Here is a 23,112-nt window from a genome sequence, read left to right as displayed (position 1 = left end):
ATTAGCAAAAGCAAATTTTAGAACAGGGCTGGGTGAAGAAAAGAGTCCAAAGCAGTGTAATGGGTTATTTCTGACTGGAAGTTGTGCACCCCTAGCTATTGCTGAATTGGCATCTTCCAGCATATTGAACATTTGATTCCCAGCATCCTCTAAAATGTATAATTAAACTGTATGCAGAAGACCACTGTTACAGCATCTCTAAAGGAAAGCATTCCTCAGCTTCTCTATTCACATAAGGGGGTATATTTATCAAAGAGTGAAGCTAATAGTGAAGTTCCGCCACTAGAGTGAAATTCCACCACTCTCCATTCATTTATATGGGATTTTTATATGCGTATTTATCAAAGGGTGAACTTTCACTTTCACCCATTGATAAATACACCTTTCAAAATCCCATAGAAGTGAATTGAGAGCTGCGGAATTTCACTCTAGTGGCGGAACTTCACTCTTTGATAAATTTACCCCTATATGTGAATTAAAACTCCCACTATCCTAAGCCACATTTGACTTGGCAGTTCAATACAATAGGTGAAGAGAGGCAATGTTGATATCCCTTCTCTGCCTTCTAAGTTGCCTTATAAATTCCTTTTGTCTGGTTTTCCTTGCTATAAAAAATATGCCTCTTGGTGAGGACTTTGGATTATTGGGCACCAATTGTATTTGCTTTACTTCTTAAGGTATGGAGTGTCAGATGTCTACAAGCCTCTCTACCAGGCTGCAGCCTCAGACCATGTTTTACCATTATTATAACATTTTCCCAACAGGATCTGGTATACCAGCAGCACAAGCCTGCACAGCTACAGACCATTTAATATCCCAGAAGAAGTGCTGATGGTTAATGCAGTTTCTGTTTTGGCCAACCATCTTTGGTGACCACACAAGAGAGTATCTAGTATCAGTAAATCTAGAGCAATTGGACTTGCTGAGTAATCATTGAAGACGTCATTAATCACTACTCATACAAGCAGCTTCTTCAGTGGAAACAGCTCTGATGAGTAGTAAAACATCTTCAATGATTTCTCAGCAAGTCCAATTGCTCTATATTTACTTCTACTAGATATACCATGATCTGGATGAATGAAAACATTCATAGACATTACAGTACAAGAGAGTGATCTATCAAATTCATTTTGGGAACCTACCCATATAAAGTTCAATCAAAACCTGACCAAACAGTATAATAATATAGAAATAGTCCCCCATATGTAATAAAAGGCACAGCATTTGTCCAGCTGAGGTAAACTATAGCAGGGTCAGACTGGCCCCCAGGACAATGGAAAAAATCATGGTGGGTCCCATCCCTGTTGGACCCTGTTCTTAGCCAGCAAGCCAGCCACCTAGAGCCACCATCACCCCCCACTCCACTGTGGAAAGCACAGTCATCTTTAATTATTGACAATTGACAGCGAAGTAAGAAGCACAGCAGAACATGAGCAGGTTGGGCTGAGGACATAGCTGGAGCAATGGGTGGTGGGCCCTGTGGTGGCCGATGAGTTGGCCCTCCAGTGGCTGGGTGGTAGACCTTTGAATTTGGTACGCGATGGGCCCCAGGTATTTTTGTTTGTATTTAAACAGCAAATACTGACTTCTGATTTGTTTGTATAGTGATTAGACCTTTAGCAAATGTGCTCATTTTAATACATAATCCCTAACATTTGCCTTCTAATAGTCCTGTGATATCACAATGTTACAATCCTGGCAAGATGGCATATTTATTGTTTCCAACAAATAAATTGATTTGGATTAATATATTGAACATATACTAAGTTGAAGGACTCAATCAGGAACACATAGCGGTAAAACAAAAAAAATATGTATATAACTCTGCTAAATCCATACACAAAAGCATCTTACAAAACTAGACAAAAATATGTCATTAAACCAGCACGACACAGATGACCTGAAATTCTGTGTCCCTCAGTAACTCTAAGGGGCCGATTCATGAAGCTCGAGTGAAGGATTCGAATTAAAAAAACTTCGAATTTCGAAGTGTTTTTTGGGCTATATATTAGACCTTCGACTACGACTACGACTACGAATCGAACGATTCGAAGTAAAAATCGTTCAACTATTCGACCATTCGATAGTCGAAGTACTGCCTCTTTAAAAAAAACTTCGATCCCCTACTTCGGCAGCTAAAAGCTACCGAAGTCAATGTTCGCCTATAGGGAAGGTCCCCATAGGCTTGCCTAAGTTTTTTTGATCGAAGGATATTCCTTCGATTGTTGGATTAAAATCCTTCGACTCGTTCGATTCGAAGGATTTAATCGTTCGATCGAAGGAATAATCCTTCGATCGTTTGGTCGTAGGATTTGCGCTAAATCCTTCGACTTCGATATTCGAAGTCGAAGGATTTTAGTTCCTAGTCGAATATCGAGGGTTAATTAACCCTCGATATTCGACCCTTCATACATCTGCCCCTAAAAGTGGATGAGTATTTTTCCCATACAGGATTGTTGGTAGATGCAGTATGAAGGGATCCATGTATACATTTAACAACAAAAGAGTCTACATAAGGACCCACTGAAATGAGCCTGGATTGTATTAGATCTTTAATACATTTACCCAACATCCTTCAGAAAACCCTTTGTACTATTTTATAATCAATGTTTTGCCAAACGCCTGTCCAAATGAATGGAAAGAGATGCATTTATGTAATAACTCAATTATTCAACATTGTGACATCAGTCAAAAAACAGATCCAGAAGAAAACAATCCTTTGCAATCATTGCACGCAAAGTTGGCATGTCTTCCATTCCTAATATTCTTTCCTAGGAACTCCTTTTATAAGTGTTTTTTTAATGACGATAAAGTATTTATTTCTGTCTCTTGTAGCAGCAGGCATTTCTGCGGTAGTAAACCTAAATAATGTTCTTCCTTGCACATATTATTGTGTTTCAGACAACCTTCAGCAGTTCTGTTTTCATATGAAAAATAAAAAATAATAGTCTTAGTGCGAATCTGTAAAACCACCACCTGCATATAGACATTGTGATGTCACTTATTACTGGTAAATGAGATATTCATGTAAATGAAATGAGATATTCATGTAAATACATTTATTTTTTGTATAGATACTGCATTCTTCAACATTACATCACTTGTTCCAATAACCCCCGATGGCCGACCTCAAACACTTTGTTTAGTGACAGCTTTTCCAGTTACTTCATCACTTTCGAGCTACTCATTATAATGTCCAGCTTTAAGTTTCATAACTGGCTTTTTGTCTGTAAGTAGAATAATCTACATTATATTTTACTGCAAACAGAATATTCCTCCTGTGTCACTTCCATCTGCAGGCTGTGCCTGAGAAATAGTAAGGGATTTTTTACAAACCATTACCTGAGTCAAAGTTGGGGTGAAATCCAACTGAAAAAGTCAACTGATATCTGGCCAATAATTATACCTCAACATGTTATATAGACAAGAAACACTGATTATGATTATAGATAACTGTACAAGCAGTCCACATTTCCTTTAATAAGCTTAGATGCACTTATGTCCTTTGTGGTTCTTTTATAGTTCTTTAAAGTCTTCTCCTGCTGGGAGGCTACTAGTTGAATCAGCGTTGGAAAAGTTTCAAATGAAGGGTGGCTTCTGGCATGTCTATGGATAAAGCTAGTTTCTTGCTTTAATATTGTTTTAATAAGTAGGATTCATGGTGAATGTTAATTTATTCCTGGATCCTAGAAGTTCTTGCAAGGGGTTCTCCACTCATGAGAGTGGATCTAAAAATCTCTTGAATTGGTGAAGGGCATTGACAGCAACACCCGTGGTAAACGTTCATGAGTTGGTGCTCCACACTGAACTTTTTTTCTTACTGGGCTGGTAGTATGTCTTTGCCAAGATTTGATATGATGTCTCAGGTTGAACATCTCTTGGTGGCAGTGTTTGGTGGACCACCCAATCTCCTTAGGGTCTACCAAAATGCATCATCTTTGGAACCTCCCAAAGAGGAGTCAAATGTCCACTGATGTTATCTTCCAGTTTCTACTGAATTAATTGGTTTATGAACAATGACATGTTAAGTAGATCTGGGCTATGTAGAATATGTTTCTATGAGTCATTTATTGTGTAACTATAGGAATGACCTTTGGCTCTCTCTGTCTACTGAGTTCTCTCCATGCATTTTATAAAGCTAAAGTAATATTCATTAAATCTTAGCAGCAGAAAGGTTTGCCAGATGTTCTACACGCCATTGTAGATATGAAGGAATCTCTTCAGATCTTTGGAACACTCTGCAGAAGGGAGGCTTTTCGGTCTCTGACTTGACTTGGGTCTCATGTATGCATTGAGGAAATGCTCACTAGTGACCAATCATGACAGCCATCTTATACGCCACTGCTGATATTAGGGCAGCTCCACGTCCACTTCCTTCCTCTGACTGAATGAAGGTAATTTCACAGCCTGAAGTCAGTTTGAGCACAGTGGCATGGAACTTGTCCTTGAAACTGTAAAAAAAAGGGGAAAAAACCCAAAATGTTATTCTTGTAATCTACAGAGTTCAGAGTGCATCTAACTGTCAAAAGAATTATAATTTAACATTATCTCTTTTTTAATAAATTACTTCCCCTTATATACTTGCCCATAATAACAGCGGTGCATTGATTTCTCAATGAAAATGCTTGAGTTGCCCCAGGCCATTTGAGTGTAAGCAGACCTTTAGTTGGAAAAAATGCCCCCTGTTTTGCCCAACATTTTAGTCCTACCCTAAATCATGTATGTTAGGGTTAGGGTATGAATAAACACAGCTGAAAATAAAAATTTTTGTACCCCCATTAAGGCTCCTGCCCTAGGTCTGGGCCTCTTTGGTCTATATGATAAACATACCGATGTTCAGTCAAGTGTGGCAAAGTCTGGGTTATAAGCACTTGTACTTTACCCAGGTTTAGTGGAATATGCAAGCTTAAAACACAGCAAAAATTGGAGAAGCCACCAGCCCCAAAGGAATGGAAAGACTACAAAGGCCTGGGTCTAGGGAAGCAGTCCCTTCCTAATATAAAATGTTTTGTTGTTATATTTTCGGGCTATAGAATATCAGACCAGCTCTGTACAAAAATAGCATAACAGGTAAACTCAAACCTGGAAATCACATTGTAAGCCCAGTTTATAAACCTACAAATATTCTCCGTTTTTTGAAATTCTATTTTATTAATAAAAATATTTATTTCAACACATTGAATACATTCCTTTTCATTTCCCTTCTAAAACATCAACACTATATTTCTATATCCTTCTCTACTGCTCAGTCCTGGCAAAATCCATAAAATCCAATAGAAGACAAAAAAAACTTGGCGAAATGAGAGGCAAAAAAATCATCAACATTTTCCTACCCATTCCTAATTTCCTATTCAGTGACGGGGTTTTAGTTCATTCTAAAGTTTAATGGAAACATATTGATGATTTTTAAAAACTGCCATTGTTACTTAAAAACGTCAACATTGTTTGAACCTGAATAAAGCTCAAAAAAAAATGTTTTAGTGCTCTTATTTTACAACAGAACATCCCTTACTAGCATCTCTAAACATCTTTTAGAAGGAAGCCCTAAATCACTGAAGAAATATGTCTATACGCTTAAAGATGGCCATAGATGCACAGATAATATCGTACAAATCTAATCTTCATACGATATTAGGTGCGTGTATGGTGGGAGACAAGCCAACTGATATTGGCAGAAGACTTGGATATTGATCGACTCATCATTTGGGCTGGTTGTAAAATGTTGATGATCGCCCATTGTTTGTGCTGAATCTTCAGACACAGGTAGAATTCTATTGTTTCTATCTGTATATCTGACGATTCAGCTTTACACAAATGTATTAAAAAGAATGATCTTTCCTGGAAAGATCTTTTTCAGGAAAGATCGTAATTGTAATGTCTATGGCCAGAGTGAAATGTAGAGTGAGATGAAGACTTTCTTATCTTGTTAAATGAGCAATGACCTCCCCCTGCAACTTGTTCCATAAAGGACAGATGACAGTATTCAGTAATGTGACCCTAAAGGCTAACTAATCTCACATCTATTAATGGAAACTTGCACTAGTGTTAGACGTTATTATTTTGCGTTTGGTGTGATGAGTATTTAATGGATTTAGAGATTAGTAATCTGCTATTCTTTGTCCTTAGTAGAAAAATCAATTATAATAAGGTAGGGAAAGCATCTGCTTTAGATCTTTATAGCTAATTAAAATCTTAAGCAACGTGTGCTGCATCACATGGAAATTGCTGCCTACATAATTATCAGCAACACAGAAGAAATAACGCGTTTTCCTGCATTGGATATCAGCTGTGACAGCTGTGACAGACCCCAAATTTCTGTGCAGCGATTAACAACTAAATATAGTTCTCTTCCCAAATATCCCAGCCTGTCCAAAGAACTAAAGGCAAATGAAGGTTTGGGTGTTCTTTGTGTTCTTATGAATGTGATGCCATTTACTAAAGACATTTCTATGTGTGACAGAGAGAGCAGTATACTTATTAATGTCCCTTGCCATCTTAACACAATTCCTTATACTGTTTGCACTGAGAATAATGATTTCAGACAGGGACCAAACTCCCTGAGATGTCTTTTTTTTGTTTTAAAACATTTCAAAGCTGGAGGCATTTACTCGGATTGTGCTGCCAGTGTTCAGCCATTTTCCCTGGGTACTGGCTCAATGGAGCATACAGCAGAACAAGGGAGCATAACAGGCGTTCACAAAGTAAACAAGAACCATCTGTAGTGGCCCTGTGTGAGTGTTTTATAAGAAGGCCATCTGTAGTATAGGTGGGGCCTGGGATTTGAACCTACCCTAACCCTGAGGGTAGTTAGTTTCCCAGGTGCCATTTTAACAGTATCAACCTCCAGTTCACCCACACTGTATTTTTAGTTTAATGTTGCTAGATTGGGTCTGTATAGGGATACCTGTGGTGGCTGTTGGAGGCAGGTGCGGATTTACATAGCGGACGCCCCTAGGCCTGCTGTCATTTGTTGCCCACGTACCCTGCCCTTTATTTGTGCAAATTTTTGAAGAAAAGGGGATTGGTGCACGGGAAGTTTAAAAAACTATCGTATCTCCTGCACATCCCCAGTGTTTCTGAACCAATGTGGGTGTGGTTGGGCAGCATGCCGCCCCCTAAAATCCTGCTGCCCTAAAAAGTAAGTCTGAGCTCTACCACCGCACATCCCCTTAAAAACCCTGCCGTGCCTACATTCCTCCCCTTGCCTCCTCCCCCAGACCGCCTCTCTTTTTCCCGCCACTGCTATCCCCCTCCATTGTTCTTACCTGGGGTCTGGCTGGGAAGGCTTGGGGGAGACTAGGCTACACTTGAAGGGAGAAGGGGGGCCTCATCTAACCCCATTTCGGCCCTAGACGGGCTTCATCCCCCCTTTCCACAAATCCGGGCCTGGTGGGAGAACTTTCACTTTAAGCATGCTATGTATGTTAATATTAGCATACATGGTTATTTGGGGTTCTGTGGTTTCTGGGTTTTATTTAGGCCTGGTAATAGGCGGATAATAATCCTCTGTGCTATGATTGTTGGGAGGTATGGTGATTGTTGGGGGAGCTATGTGCAAGCACAGATGTTGATAACCTTTTATGATGGTATTTATAAGATAATATGTTATTTGTAAACCAATTAAGTTTTAGTTATTTAAATAAATCGACTGTGTCCTGATCTCTCATGTGAGTGGTCCTGGTAGACCTTATGTTGCTACAGTACTTGTGCTGAGGGGACGTGTAAAAGGTTATAAATGAAAAAGTATTCTTTTAGTCAGGGTCGGGCTGGAGCATTGGGGTTCACAGGATTCCAAACTTCTGCAGCCCCATGCGCATGCATGAACACTGGCACGCAGCACGCATGTGCAAACCCTGCAGCGTGGCGAAGCGTGTCATTTTTTAGGGCCAGCTGATTGGGGGAGTCCGACCCTGCTTTTAGCCATGAGCAAGTTACTTCAGCTTTACATGGGGAACATGCAGGCCCAGGCTGGGCTAATGGGGGCAGTTGGGCCCTTTGTTTATTTGAAGTTCCAGGGCCTATTTTGAATCCCAGACCAGATCAGGAAGCATGACACTGTCTTGGTCATCCACATAGACATAGATGCCAACCTGTGCAAATATTGCTACAAAGCCTTGTATATTTTTTTTACACATAGATCCTTGACAGATAAGAACTTCATATTCTACCTAGGGTGTAGTTTGTACACAGATCCATCCACTCCCACAGTAATTCGAAGTAGCTCCTCTCTCCTGCTTTGCCGCATGCGGTTTAGGATCCCAGCAAGGCCAGCAGAACACATGATCGCAGCTCGAGTAGATACACTCTCACATGCTAAGCGCACAGCGTGACAGTCTCCAATTGTGGCCTGTACTCCTAGAGTCCGCAGGATGTTGAGAGTCTGTTTAAAATCGGAGGTGTCCCTAAAAGGTAAACAAGAAGATTTACACATAATCACTGAGAAGGTTGGAAGGTTAAAATGATTATCAGTTGAGGAAAGAGACAAAAGACAAAATGTATAGGTTAATGCCAACATGTAAGGTAAAGGGTAGCAGATATGCTAAGATGAGAAGAAGTACAGGGGAGCAAGCTGGGATAAGGTAATAATATATATAGGATGAAAAGGGAACAGTAAATATGCAGAGCACTGCCTGTGAGGTGAATGAACTGAAGTAGTAAGTGTATCCAAAGCCAATAAAGAAGGAAGAACAAAATGGAACTCAATCTCCTTACGCCTCTATCTGGGACACAAATTGTGTTTCGAAGGCTCCTCGGGTCTTCAGCTTTTCAGAAGATTCTCCTCCAAATAACAGATTCTCATTCACCATCTTTATCAGGACCAGTCTGACCAGCTCCCCCATGTATTTTCCACCGATCATCTTTTCGTAGCTGTGTAAGGAAGGAACACTGGAACTGAGATGATGTTACAACTTTCAGCAAGTATAGTTCAAGCACCAAGCAACAGAGACATTTAATTATCATGTCTCATGAAACCCAGCAATGTCAACTATCTCCATGTCATCAAGGAGATCTAATTCCATGTTGCCATTTGGACTAAAGTAGAATATGATCATAAACATCGAAACTGGATGATTATCTCAGTGATGACATGGGGAGAGTTAGAATATCTAGAAATTCAAAAACAACCTCATGGCATGAATTCATAGCTGGAATAACAGCTCATAGGTTCTGTGTTATTATTATAGGGTGTGATATGGAGAATATGACCGTATATTTGTATAGTGATATTACACAACATTTGCTGATTTAGGCCAATAGCACACATTCACTTTGGTAGTGACAGAAGGTTTTTGGGCCAAACAATTAGCAAATGTCCATGCTCAGGCTGAAAACAGCTCATTACAAGTGGTGACAGGTGATTTCCATTCATCTACGATATAGGTGTTATGGAGAGTTACTAGACTTTTCTCAGCCATCTGTAATACTCAGAAACAATACATGTGCCAATGGCTTTAGGGTCACTGGGGTGTCTGCTTGCGATTGGACAGCCTTAGTGAACATGAATTTATCACATTTGGAAGGCAGCTGCTCTGCTTATGTCTGTCCCTCTGTAAAATAAAATAGACAGTTGAATCCTTACAGTTGCTGACCAGGATTAAGAGATGCCTCATCCACCACTCGGTCGTACTCTAGTCGGAAATCCTCCAGCTCCCCCGTGTCTCCAAATGCTCCCCACTCCGTGTTCACACACATACGTCCCTCCTCTCCTTCCACCAGCTCCACATTACTCATCTCCTCCATGTAGCAAGCGTTGCAGCCAGTCCCTACATTGTTAATTTTGTAGATTATAGTTTTCATAAACTCCCATGAGCACAATTATGGCATTTCATGTGTTATTTTACCATTTGGTACGGTCCTTACCTACGATCAAGCCAACCTCACAGTGATGGTCTTCATAGTAACAAGATATCATAGTAGCCACTGTATCATTTACCATGGCAACCACATCCATCTCAAAATCCTGGGAAACAGAATAAACTTTGTAAGAGGAAGGACAAAGCACCTACTTCCCTCCATCTTGTTCCTACACAGCACATTTATCAGTGATATGTTTGAAATGTAGGTAATGTTCATTATTTTCTCCAGTGAGAGACATAAATTAGTACCCTTTCAATGGAGAAAATAAGTATAGAGTTGGAATCCTCTTCAATTCTGTGTTGATAATATATATATGAAGAAGCTACTATCGAATATACTCTGAAATTACTAGTGCAGGCAGAGCAGAACAACAAGTAAAGTTCAGTCCGGAACACTTACACCACGTCTCTTGATTGCATCTCTGAGTAATCCAACAACATTGTTTCCTTCTGCTCCAGATGCTTTGAATCCTTTGGTCCAATTGAGAAGAATACCCTACAATAAAAGACTGGGTCAGTTGTATGTGTTGCTATAGGAAGCATTGTCAACTTGCAGCCCTCCAGTTAATTCTGCAACCCTAAAACCACTTCCCATTTCCCCAACAGCCTTCTGCGGGATAAACTGTCATAGTTAAAGGCAGGGATTATTATTAGCTTTATTCTTGTAGAGCTACTATTTATAGGCAGTGTCATAGACCGTACATCATTCACACCTTTCGGCTCTTAAAACATGAGCAAACTTTTTAAAATGTCATGTAAAATGCAATTTACATTAAAATATTTACAGTCAAAGAGATGTACCTTCAGAAGCAAAACAGATAATTATTCTTATGATACTCTGCTCAGGAAAGAGACCAGAAGCCACAAATGCCATTTCCCATCTCCTTCCTAAGCAGAGCAACATCAGAATATTTTTCTGTTTTCCATCTGAAGGTATGTCTCTTGGTTTGTACATTTCCAGGAACTGACCAGTAGGTGGCGATACAAAATTCATTATATTGACAGTTGATAAAAACTTAAAGGGATACTGTCATCAGAAAAAATGTTTTTTTTCAAAATGAATCAGTTAATAGTGCTGCTCCAGCAAAATTCTGCACTGAAATCCATTTCTCAGCAAACAGATTTTTTTATATTCAATTTTGAAATCTGACATGGGGCTAGACATTTTGTCAATTTCCCAGCTGCCCCAAGTCATGTGACTTGTGCTCTGATTAACTTCAATCACTCTTTACTGCTGTACTGCAAGTTGGAGTGATATCACCCCCCCCCAGCAGCCAAACAAAAGAACAATGGGAAGGTAACCAGATAACAGCTCCCTAACACAAGATAACAGCTGCCTAGTAGATCTAAGAACAACACTCAATAGTAAAAACCCATGTCCCACTGAGACACATTCAGTTACATTGAGAAGGAAAAACAGCAGCCTGCCAGAAAGCATTTCTCTCCTAAAGTGCAGGCACAAGTCACATGACTAGGGGAAGCTGGGAAATTGACAATATGTCTAGCCCCATGTCAGATTTCAAAATTGAATATAAAAAAATCTGTTTGCTCTTTTGAGAAATGGATTTCAGTGCAGAATTCTGCTGGAGTAGCACTATTAACTGATGCGTTTTGAAAAAAACATGTTTTCTGATGACAGTATCCCTTTAAATAACCCTAAAACTGAAAAAAACAACTAAATAACAATGTAAATTGCAAAAGAGCCTTATAATAATACAAATTTCATAAATACTACAAAAATACAATTCCATTAATACATTATTTTTCCTACAATACGAATTGCAAACAATAGCAGTGTTTCTGAAGCGAACCAGTGCAGGGCAACACTGCAATTTATTTTTAATGATGTTTTATTTGATGTTACTTGTATTTCAATGAATATTTATGGCACACTATATCAGTGTATTTATTGCACTAACGTTGTTATGAGGAAAGGAGACGCACAAAAGGGGTTTTAAACTAAAACTGTCTAAAAATCTATTTTCTACTTTTTTTTTAACTGCTGTACCTATAAATAAGGAAATGTTTCACATACAGAATAAGCCCTGAAATGCATATAATGCCCAGAAAACCATTAAACATACGATTGCTACATTGACATCACCTTGTCGATATCCTCATGTCTAACCGGGAAAGAGAAAGTAAATCCCAAGGGCAGTTTCTTGTGCTTCATGTTTTGCTGGTCCAGGTAATCAGAAATGCATTCTGCAATGTAGTCAAATAGCTGTAGGGAGAGACATGCGGGAGATAAATGGGCTTCTTGCAAACGTCTTACTGCGCATGAGTGTCTCCATACTCTGAGTCTCTCTATGTCATAAAAGTGCTTTATATCAATGTGCTGTGCAACTCTGGATATGTGCTAAGATGGCCATCGATTTCACTGTTGGTGACCTCACTGGCTATGCCTGTCAATTCTGTCACCCATGCTGAAATGCAGGACCAGATCAGTACAACTTGAGCCTTATTTAATTAATGTATTTTTACCATGCCACTGCATAGTATTCAGCTTTCAGTGACCCTTGGGTAGTTGTCTTCATCTTCACACTTTGTTGCAACCATGTGTTGTGTGCATAGTTCTGCTCTTTCTCTTTGTTATCTTTGCATCACACATTTAAATCTTGGTAATGTTACTCTTTCTATAATAAGACTTCAAAAGGGTCTCCAAAAGTAAAATTATAGGGTAGGACTACATGGATGTTTTCGGCGCTGCATGCTGCGTCTGCATCCGACAGTCGTGTCATGTCGGATCAACGCTGCGACACCATGCGACTGCATTCACTTACCTTATTTTTGTCGCATATGACTTGTCGCAGGTGTTTTGTTGCAGTGCGTCGGATCGTGCCGAAAACGTCCATGTAGTCCTACCCTTGTTCAACACATAGGGGAAGTGGCCCAGGTGCACCACGCTGAGCCCTCAGCATAGGGAGCAGATAACCAAAAATAAATATGGAGCAGGCACTCAAATGAAGGCAATCTTCCATCAAATAGTTGAAGCAAAGTACAAAGATTTTATTGTGTATAGGCCATGATTAAGTGTTTAAAACACGAAACACGTAGGGCGGTGGACACAATAAATCTTTTTACTTTGCTTCAACTGTTTGATGGAAGATTGCCTTCATTTGAGTGCCTGCTCCATATTTATTAATGTTACTCCTTCGGTCTGTTTCACTTTTTCCCCAAACAGCTAAAGTCTATTTCTCACCATCTCTGCTGTTCCAGTCATGGCATCCACTGGAATTGAATACATTTTGTGTTTTGTCTCCACTTTCCACTGCCCTTCCAAATCCTCCCCAACCTTTACCAACATGACACGGAAGTTGGTGCCCCCAAGGTCCAGGGCTAGGAAGTCACCCACCTCTGCGAAAAATGAAAAGGAAATCAGAAACTAAGAGCAACATTTTTTTTTTAATTCACAGCTAAGTGATCAAAAGTATGCAACTGCAGCAAAAGCTGCATGAAGAATTGGGACTCACATTGTATATTTACTAAGATGCACAGCCCTCAAAGTCACAGTGCAGAAAGGGCAGCTGCCCAGCGCGTGATTGGCCTGGATCCCAATGTGCGGCTGGTCATTTTATCTAAGTTAACAGATTGGAGATGAGTGGGTTGTGTATGCGGGTGAAGGACACTGGGGCAGATGCTAAGCCACTGTTTGAGCAAGATCTTTGTTTGCTTACAGAGTGTGGACACTGATCATCCAGAAATGTATTCTTAGCTGGAAGAGTAGACTAAAATGTTTCTGTTTTCTGCTGGACAACAACCAAGAGGGTGGTGCAATCAATGAAATGGAGCATGAAATAAGGCCAAAGCTTGGCTTATGGTCTTACTGTTTCTGTCTGAAGCATTGCATGGTGTTATGAACTGAAAAACTATAGCAGGGAGAACACTTGGTGCCAAAAACATTAGGAATGTGCTGTTTAATTAATTCTGCTGGGCACTCACCAGAGCCATCAGGTGTTGAGCGAACATAGGTGGGCAGCATTTTAACACTGGCCTCCTCATTGGTTTCCAGGTGAAGACCCCTCTCCATCTCAGCCTGCATCCTGCACATCAGAACATGCAAATCTTCCTCCTGCAGATGGAACTCAGACAGGATCTGATCCACCTAAAAAGGGAAAGAAGAAAGAAAGGAGGGAGCAGGTAGCAAGAAGGGAGAGAATTGAAAAGAAGAAAGAAGAGATCACATATAAATATTTGTAACAACAACACGCAGAGAGAAACTATTTGACCTATGTTGTCCTACTGTATCCATTACATATATAAATCCATTATATTCAAAATATAAAGGCATTTTCAAAAAGAGCTCACTAGTTGTTGATGACCTTACCTATGCTGATGTACAGTACAAGCATATGGCAAATGCTGTACATCATTCAAAGGGCTAACTTGCTGCCAACCACTGATGTAAGTAGCTCTTGATTGGAGCTAGTTAAATCAGACAGGGCAGAAGGATCCCACAATCCATCATGAATAAGTGTCTGGTTCATCCAGTTACTAATGCCACCTCGATTTTCCAAGAAAAACACTCTACAGCACTCCGAATCATGTGACAGGGGTTTATTGTGCCAATCTTGATGACACTGGTGATGCTGCCAATATAACTGAAGCCCGGTAGAATGGAGCAGGGGCGGCATTTGCATTTGTCTCCCAAGCCTCAGTGGTAGACCCAAGGCCAGAAAATTAATCTTGGTAAAAAGAACAACAACAATGGGTATATTATTTCATTATGTAATATTTTATTGATGTTTGAGATGCCACCCTGCATTACCCCAAACTGTTGACAGCTCACTGAATGGAAGATCAGAAGGTTTGTCTATTTTGCTAGAAGGTTTGTCTGTTTTGATGATGATGATGATACTGGGATAATAAGAGCTCAATGTATATGTCACCATGCAATGAATATACAGTGCAGTTCAGGTAGGGCTGTTACCATCTAAATCTTACATGTATCTTATACACCTTGACTGGGTACATGTTCCATTATCAGGGCTGGCTATATATATATATATATATACACTTCCTGAGGACGGCTCAAGTGACTGGGCCGAAACGTTGAATAAACTACACTTTTTCTTCTTTATCCAAGTCCTATGTGTGCGGACCTTTTTTGACATTTACATAAGATTGTTTTTTTGTTCCAGCACTGAGGCATCCATTTTGTGCTCTGGGTGCACCGACCCCATGTTGTTTATATATATATATATATATATATATATATATATATATATATATATATATATATATATATATATATATATATATACTGGCACTCATGGCCCCTGCCAAGGGCAATAGCATTATAGGGTCGGTCCACAGATGTCTTTATAAAAAAAATAATCGCCAATAAAATCCTTACTGGCTAATTGGGCCTGTGGGGGCAGGGGTGCTTCGCCAATGAGGCGAGTTGAGGCAGTCGCCTCAGGCGGCAACGCCCCACAGGGTACCAGGGGTGGCAAAAATGCAGCTCCTGGTACTTTAAGAGCCGAATTTCCGGTTTTCAAACCGGAAATTCAGCTCTTCTAGCGCAGAGAATGCAGTTAGGCTCTCTGCACTAATGTACTGGCCCTCTCTGCCGCCCTCGTGGACCCCCTCAGGCGCAAAAAGGTAAGCGCACGGGGGAGGGGGGCGGCAGCAACTGCTGCTGCCTCAGGCGACGGAGGGGCCTGGATCGCCCCTGTGTGGGGGCTTTTTGGATCTCTGTGTACTTGCAATGCCAGAGCTTATTTTAAATCACAGTCTGCACCTGCCTAGCTACATACATGTATGAGTGGCAAGCAGGTTAGTGTGCTCCTGGTTAAATTATGTGTTGTGTTAATGTCATAGGGTCCTTAGATTGTAAACTCCACTGGAGCCGAACTGATGTGAATGATGAATAATCTCTGCAAAACACCATGTGAATGTGTCAGCGCTACAATAAAAGATAATAAAAACAATGTGTACAACAGCACAGCCAGGCACATCTTTATACCACTTGAGAAAGGCACGGTCATGGGTATCCTACTACAGCATGCTACATATATATATATAAATACACCACAGATGATTAGAAAACACTGTGATAATACCAGAGAGCCAACCAGTCAATACACACTAGTCTAGCTCTTCATTAATAAAAATACCAAGAAACTAAATGACCTGCAGATAATCGTTGCCTAAGACTAAGAGAGGGTGAAGTGAAGCATTCAAGGTCACACATTCCAAAAGCTTGTTCCTCAGTCCCATGTGACATTCCCAGCGAGTTCCGTCTCCCACTCCCTATACACTCCGTCGGTTGTAGCCACTTACCTCATTCTGGTCAAATGTTTCCATGCTCACGTAAAAAGGGAATCTTCCACACCACACGCAGATCAGTGAAGGGTTGTTAGAAGTGCCTGTGTGTCAGTGTGTCTTTTTGCAGATCATGTGGCAAGTGTCTAATTGTCCCTGCCCGGGTATCTATGGTGATTAAAAGCTTTTTCTGGAATGTAGTCAGTTTTTAATAACACCCAATCCCTTTTAATTGTAGTATCTATCTCTCTGGATTAGATATTAATCCTGTTTCTGAATAGATGTCCATGTACTACACAAGTTCAATGTTCTGCTTCACTCCAGTCCCTTGATATAAAGCTCTTCCTTCTGATACAAGCCACGTCTGTATTTCTTGTGTAACCTGTCTCGCTTTCTGGAATGAGCTGCCTTTCCTAGGCTGTAGGTTACACACCGCCTAAAGCTGAACTTGATAAGGGTTCATAGGATGGCGAAACTCCCATGGCAAGAGGGAAGGGAGGAGAGAGTAAGGGGAGGAGAGCTGCAGAGGAGAATTCTATAGACAGAAATTGGCCATAAGGGGTTAGAACAACTTGGAAATAAATAGTAAAGAGTAATTAATCACAGTTACAGAACGTATAGTATAATGAGTAGATCTATGTACCAAAGGTCCATGTTTGACATTGGGTATGGACATCCTGCAGATCTATAACGCCAAAATAATTTGCACCCCATTTCCCCAACCCTCAGGGCTATTTTGTAGAGAGGGGCATGACCACAGTCCCCGAGTCCCCCTATTTATTATATTCTGTAACTGCTTTTAGCTACACATGAAGACAACCTAATATTCTTTAATATATATAAAATTCAACAATAAGAACAATTCCTTACATCTAGTAAAAAGCATTTGTTAGAGAACACATCTTTGCATCTTTTCGTTGATGCAGTCCCACAATCTGACCGCCCGTATGGCCTCAATTCTGATCCAATCGTTGGGCTCTAGGGCCCATGATCGGATCAGCCCAATATTGCCGCCTCAATGTGGGCATATCTGGGAGAGATCCACTCATTTGGTAACATCACCAAGCAAACGGATGTCCCCGTGTATGGCCACCTTTACAGTTCTGTGCCTGGTATGGCTATAAGAATACCAGCCACATAGAGTGTGAAATGTCGCTATGGGATAAATTCTGCTCTATTGTAGGGCAACGCAGCTGGCAGAGTACTGGTTAATGAGTAACTATACACGTTAATATTAGCCAAGCCCAAGTCATGATGTAAAGTGCTGAGCACACACACAGCCTTATATAACTGCCTTCTACAAGACCTATAGCAACTTAAACCTTACATATTATATAACAACGGTGCAAAGGCCACAAATAACTTATCTGGAATGCATCTGAATACCAGACTCTAGTGCTGTGAACCTTGAAGTTTACTTATTGTGACACTTTTTCTTTTTCAACCCTAGATATTGTCATATATCTCATATGATGAACCTCAAAGGAGGGCTTGACCTGAAAATTCAGAAGACCATTGGCCAGTGGGAGGTTGAGACGAAGGACTCCTCTATCTAAACACATAAACACTGCTCAGTATATTTGTATATTACATAAGCACAGTAAAAGTCACTGAGGCATGACCAGGTCATGGAACTCCAGGGTGATTTCTATCGTCAAATGTTTTAATAGAGGGTACATTATCTTTAATATGGTCATGAAACTCCTCGTGACTTATAATATCCTTATATTTTACAAGAGGGGGTACTTTATTCACTATATAATACACAAGAGTGCATTATACATATACTGCACTTTCATGGGGGCCTGTCATCTATCCATAATGCATGGGACCTGGGATTTCTGGATAACGGATCTTTCTGTAATTTGGATCACCATACCTTAAATATGCTCAAAAATAACTTAAACATTAAATAAACCAAATAGGATTGTTTTGTTTGTAAAATAAGGATTTATTATATCATAGTTTGGATCAAGCACAAGGTACAGTTTTATTATTACAGAGAAAAAGGAAATTATTTTTAAAAGTCAGAATTATTTGCTTAAATTGAGTCTGTGGAAGATGACCTTCCCGTAATTCAGGGCTTTCTGAAAAACGGGTTTCCAGGTAACATATCCCATACCTGTATTCTTTTAAGGCTCTTACTGACGAGCGGATGTAGCTGCGCTCCCCTGCATTCCATTTTTCTGCGTTCAGCCGCAGGGGAGCGCAGGAATAGACGCATTACGTTTTTTCCAATGGGACTGTACTCACACAGGCGCGTGTAGGCGCCGAACGCAGGAAAAATGCAGCATGTTGCATCTCAACCTGCGTTCGGCGCCTATACGCGCCTGTGTGAGTACAGCCCCATTGGAAAAAACGTAATGCGTCTATTCCTGCGCTCCCCTGCGGCTGAACGCAGAAAAACGGAACGCAGGGGAGCGCAACCGCTCGTCAGTAAGAGCCCTTAGATCGATGCTAGTTTGTTTGTGATCAGCTTTATGTGAGAGCTGGGCCCAAGGAAGCAGTTGGGACGTTTAATAGAGTCTGGGCCTGCTGCCTACTCTATTCTGAGGAACAGCACAGCACGCTGGAGCTCTTTTGCATTTTCAGGATGCTGAAACCTCAAACCATGGCGGAAAATTCTAAACAGAATATAGGCTTGTGTGCTTAGCATGGCATGGTAAGTTTAAAAATGGTATCAGTTGAGCCAGTATGGACATTCTAAAGGTGACCATAGACTCAAAGACACTGTCATACCAATCCTTGATCCGTACTATTTTCGGATTGTGTTGGAGTGTCGCAACATTTTTCGGTCACCCCGTCGATCGGACAGGTTAAAAGATTTGTATGGTGGGCCGCTAATATCTCTGCATGTATCATGATATCAGTGGGAGACTGTCACTAATATTTGTCATTTGCGGTCTGTGATTTTAATGGCCAGAGCATTGTCTGGTTTGTTATTTAACTACTTCATTTAATCTGAATGGTTAGTGGTAGGTCGGGAGATTGCAACAAAAGAGTGTTCGTCGGACATAAGGATTTCTCTGTACATCTTACGCTCTTGTGCCAAGAGCACATACAAATATATATAACACAACCCCTGCTGCTCCTGCAGAACTGCTGTGTGTATGGTTATTGACGTCCCAATGCCAGATGGTTGTTTTCCTCCTTATTGCTCCAATTTGTCCTCCTTGGATGTAACGACATCCCATTAATCAGGGTGTTGTGTCAGCAGAGAGGTGTTTACTTTGCCGTGTGTGTGTGTGTGTGTACATGCTGAGAGAGGTCAAGAGGAATGCACACATGCGTGAGAGTAACACGCTACCCCTTAGGGATACTGGGAATCCTATTACATTATAAAGAGGGAGGGCTTCCCGTTACTGTTAAACAAGAACCTTGTGATCTCTCCGTATGCAGGCTTTTGGCCTAAATGGTTCCAGTTAATCACTGTGTGTGTCAGGCACAGCTAATTGAATGCAATGTATCTACTGAGTACTGTAAGGATACACGGGGCTGCAGCTGGGATATCATTCATAAGAGGGTCAGGCTGTATTTCTTAGAATAAAAAGAGAACTAATTTCACTAGACATTCTGTACTGAAGGGAAACTAGTAAAATGTTGTTAGGGAATATAAAAATATTTACATTTCTGTTTCATCTATTTTAATTCCATAACTGCTGGTCTCAAAGCAAAAATCAGCTGGCTCGTTGGTCTAGGGGTATGATTCTCGCTTTGGGTGCGAGAGGTCCCGGGTTCAAATCCCGGACGAGCCCCGTTTGTTTTTATAAACACAGAAAATAACATAATAATTATCAATGAATAATGTAGATGTAGAATAATCTCACATATGGACATTACCTAAAGCATTTTACTTGGAGGTATTGATGAGCTTTAGCCAAAGAACCTGTTGCAGTGACAGGTATAAATCACCCAAAGGAAGGTGTGACACTTACTGTACTTAAATGTGGGCAGGGTTTTGGGGGTGTGGCATCATAGTAACTGGGCATGGTCACTGTAAATAATGGGTGTGGTCTAAAATTTTCTGATTTTCCTTCGGAAATTTTTTGAGGTTTGTTTTCATGGTGTAAACATCAGCTTTCCCGCATCAGAGATTGTGTTTGAAGACAAGCAGAGAGAGCAGTGTGATCATGTTTTTTTGGAAACTATTAAATGTTATTTTTAAGATTTTTTTTTATTTTATTCTTAATACACTTTGAATTAATATTTGGCAGGAATCTCTTAAAATATATGCAGACGGACATCTGCTATAAGCTTCATGATTTCATGCACAGGGCCGCTCCTGCCATGAGGCAAGGTGAGTACTGACCCTGGTAACTTTAAGAGCCATATTTCCATTTTTTTTATAACAGAAATTCATCTCTTCTAGTGCAGAGAGCACAACAGCACTAGTAATGTGGTCTCACCAGTGCGGGTTAGGGGAGGTGTAATTGGAGCTGAAATGGCACAGTTCATGCACATAAATGATGATAGTTTTGGATATAAACTCCCCTTCCTATTAGCCCACTGTCTGATATATTGATATATTGATGTGCTACACAACCAGGGGCGCTCCGCCAATGAGGCGAGCTGAGCCGCTCGCCTCAGGCGGCAGCGCCAGACAGGATTCCAGGGGCGGCAAAAAGCCGCTCCTGCACCTTTAAGAGCCGAATTTCCGGTTTTTAAACCGGAAATTCGGCTGCGCTATTGCGAGAGAGCGCAATTGCGCTCTCCGCAATCGTGTTCCTGCCTCCCCTCGCCGACAGGCGGCTCCTTCCCCAGAAACGGCGCTGTACACAACACAAGGCACATGCCACTCAGCCTTGTGCCCAGGCCCTGACTGGCAATCTGTGGGTTCTGGCAAATGCCCGAGGTGCTGCCGTAAGTGTCACTATTTAGTGGGCTGCTGGGAGTAGGTTTGCCACCGGGCTGGTATTTTACTGGCCTGGCCGGTAAAAATGATGGTTGATCCCAATGTTATTAATAAGGAAAAAATATAAATATATAGGAAAGCCAGTATTTTTTTCCAGAAAAGGTGGCAACCCTAAATGGGAGGCTGTTTGGGCCTCTGTGTACTTGAAATGCCAGGGCCTATTTTGAATCCCAGTCCAGCTCTGCTTGCGCCATAGACTGGCCAATAATAGCTGCTGAATTGGTCCCTCTTATGCCGTGTTTCCCTCTTACTGGACCATGTCCTTGGAAGGTGCTGTCCAGGGTCAGACTGGGTCAGAGGAGCGATGCACGCTCACTGGTTGCAAATCTTGGCCAGCGGGGCCCACAAGATCCAGGGGCCCACCGGATTTTTTCCTGGTGTCCCGCCAGCCTAGTCCGACCCTGGTCCTGTCTGATAGACAGCTCAGGCAAATTTATAAATTGTATCAGGTAAGGACCGCATCAGCACTCTGATATGGTTATCTTATGACAGATCTCCATAAGTCCCCATTATGATCTGATCCTTGGCCCACATTAATGTGACTAGAGAAGGGGGACTCAAGACCATTTTTTCAGTGAGGCCCAGTCAAGTGTTTACACCTCTGGACATTACCAATGATGAAGTGGCAGTGAGTCACGAAACGCGTTAAGTGGGCAGCCCCACAGGCAGTGGCATAACTAGATGTTACTGGGCCCCACAGCAAAATAATTTTAGGGCTCCCAAAATATCCAGTGGTTGCCCTGTATTAACAATATATATTAAAATTCCTAATTAATTAGAGCAATATGGGGCCAACTATGCCTCTTGGGCCCCCCTGCAGCCACAGGGTCTGCTTCCTCTGTAGTTACACCTCTGCCCACAGGAGAGATGCTGCTGTAATTTTTAATGGATTTATAATAAATTTTGACTTTTTTAACATATTATTCGTTCCCCTACATTGATTTTGCCTTACCATTTATGCCCAGCTGTAGTTGGCTAGACTGGGAAAAGTGCTTAGAAAGTGAATGGCCCCAAAAGTAGGGTGCACTGAATACAGCATTGGGCTAAATTCCACATACAGATTTTTCAACCCGGTTGGACCCGAAGACCTATTCATGTGGGTTTTGTATTTATTTATTTTTTTATTTGTTTCAAACATTTAGATCCAACATTTGGTCAGGATCCCCTCACCTACCTCCCAATGTTTTGGAAATAGAAACAGGGACAACAAGATTTGCTGCACTCTGACACACCCCCTAATTACCATGTTCACTTTACAACATTTGGCAGGTTATGAAAGTTTGAACACATTTCTGTGGTTTTTATGTGTTATTACAGTTTTGCTAAAGAAACTGAATTGCCCTTTTAGCTGCAAGTCACAGTTTCCACAAGAGATCTGCTTATCTTAAATTGTAACAATTGCTTTTTGCTGCTTATCTTAAATTGTTACAATTGCTTCTTTGCTTATCCTAAATTGTTGCAAATGTTGCAAAACATATTCTGGGCTCTCTGCCAAAAGCCAATTAAGTATCTTTTTCTGGCTGTTCAGTGCAGGAGATCAAAGAGAAAGTTGGGACATTTCAGTTATAATCCAGGACTGTGAGTTGAGCTGTCAAAATCGGGACTGTCCCACGAAAAACTGGACAGTCGGCAGGTATGCCCTCACACTGCAACAATGTAAAGTTATTGGCACACAGGGTGTCCTGACCACCATCTGGCTGTAAACAGCAGTGGCCAAAGTAGCCATATTCACCTATCAATATGTGAATTGTTATGGAATGAAATGTGGCTTCTCTTGCTCCACAAACTAGCCACAGTTCTTCTAGAATACCTAGAACATTAAATAAGTGTTGACTGGAAGAGAATAATAATGTATTATACTGTATTTATAGATATGACAATTCCTAATGGATAGGCTACAGGCTTGGCTTGTATACATGGACTTTTGCAGTGTTTGATGTTACACTTCTGCTTGTTAAATTTTCACAACTTAGAGTAATAGACTGTTCCTGTTGATCAGTTATGGCAGCACAGATGTATTGATTTGCTAGACTGTGTATACACTTACTGGAGGGGCAATCACTCTTACCATTGAGT

At 40.9% G+C, this 23,112-nt stretch overlaps 1 protein-coding gene and 1 non-coding gene across 2 annotated transcripts; one reads left to right on the top strand and one right to left on the bottom strand.

The window, feature by feature from the left end:
• Window positions 1-3,037: 3,037 nt before the first annotated feature.
• gck.L (glucokinase (hexokinase 4) L homeolog) lies at window positions 3,038-16,514 on the bottom strand. Its single transcript, NM_001085829.1, is given in 10 exon segments — window positions 3,038-4,451; window positions 8,169-8,402; window positions 8,713-8,868; window positions 9,581-9,764; window positions 9,862-9,961; window positions 10,258-10,353; window positions 11,962-12,081; window positions 13,060-13,214; window positions 13,800-13,962; window positions 16,143-16,514. Coding segments are annotated over 10 exon segments (1,377 nt in total). The 5' UTR covers window positions 16,167-16,514; the 3' UTR covers window positions 3,038-4,306.
• A 3,293-nt stretch (window positions 16,515-19,807) lies between these two features.
• trnap-ugg lies at window positions 19,808-19,879 on the top strand. Its single transcript has one exon. It is a non-coding gene; the product is annotated as a tRNA-Pro (tRNA).
• The last annotated feature ends 3,233 nt before the right edge of the window (window positions 19,880-23,112 follow it).

Source organism: Xenopus laevis, chromosome 3L, assembly GCF_017654675.1.
Source record: "Xenopus laevis strain J_2021 chromosome 3L, Xenopus_laevis_v10.1, whole genome shotgun sequence".
NCBI lineage: Eukaryota > Metazoa > Chordata > Amphibia > Anura > Pipidae > Xenopus > Xenopus laevis.
The sequence above is the reverse complement of the archived record's forward strand: the minus strand, read 5'-3'. Positions and strand labels throughout refer to the sequence as shown.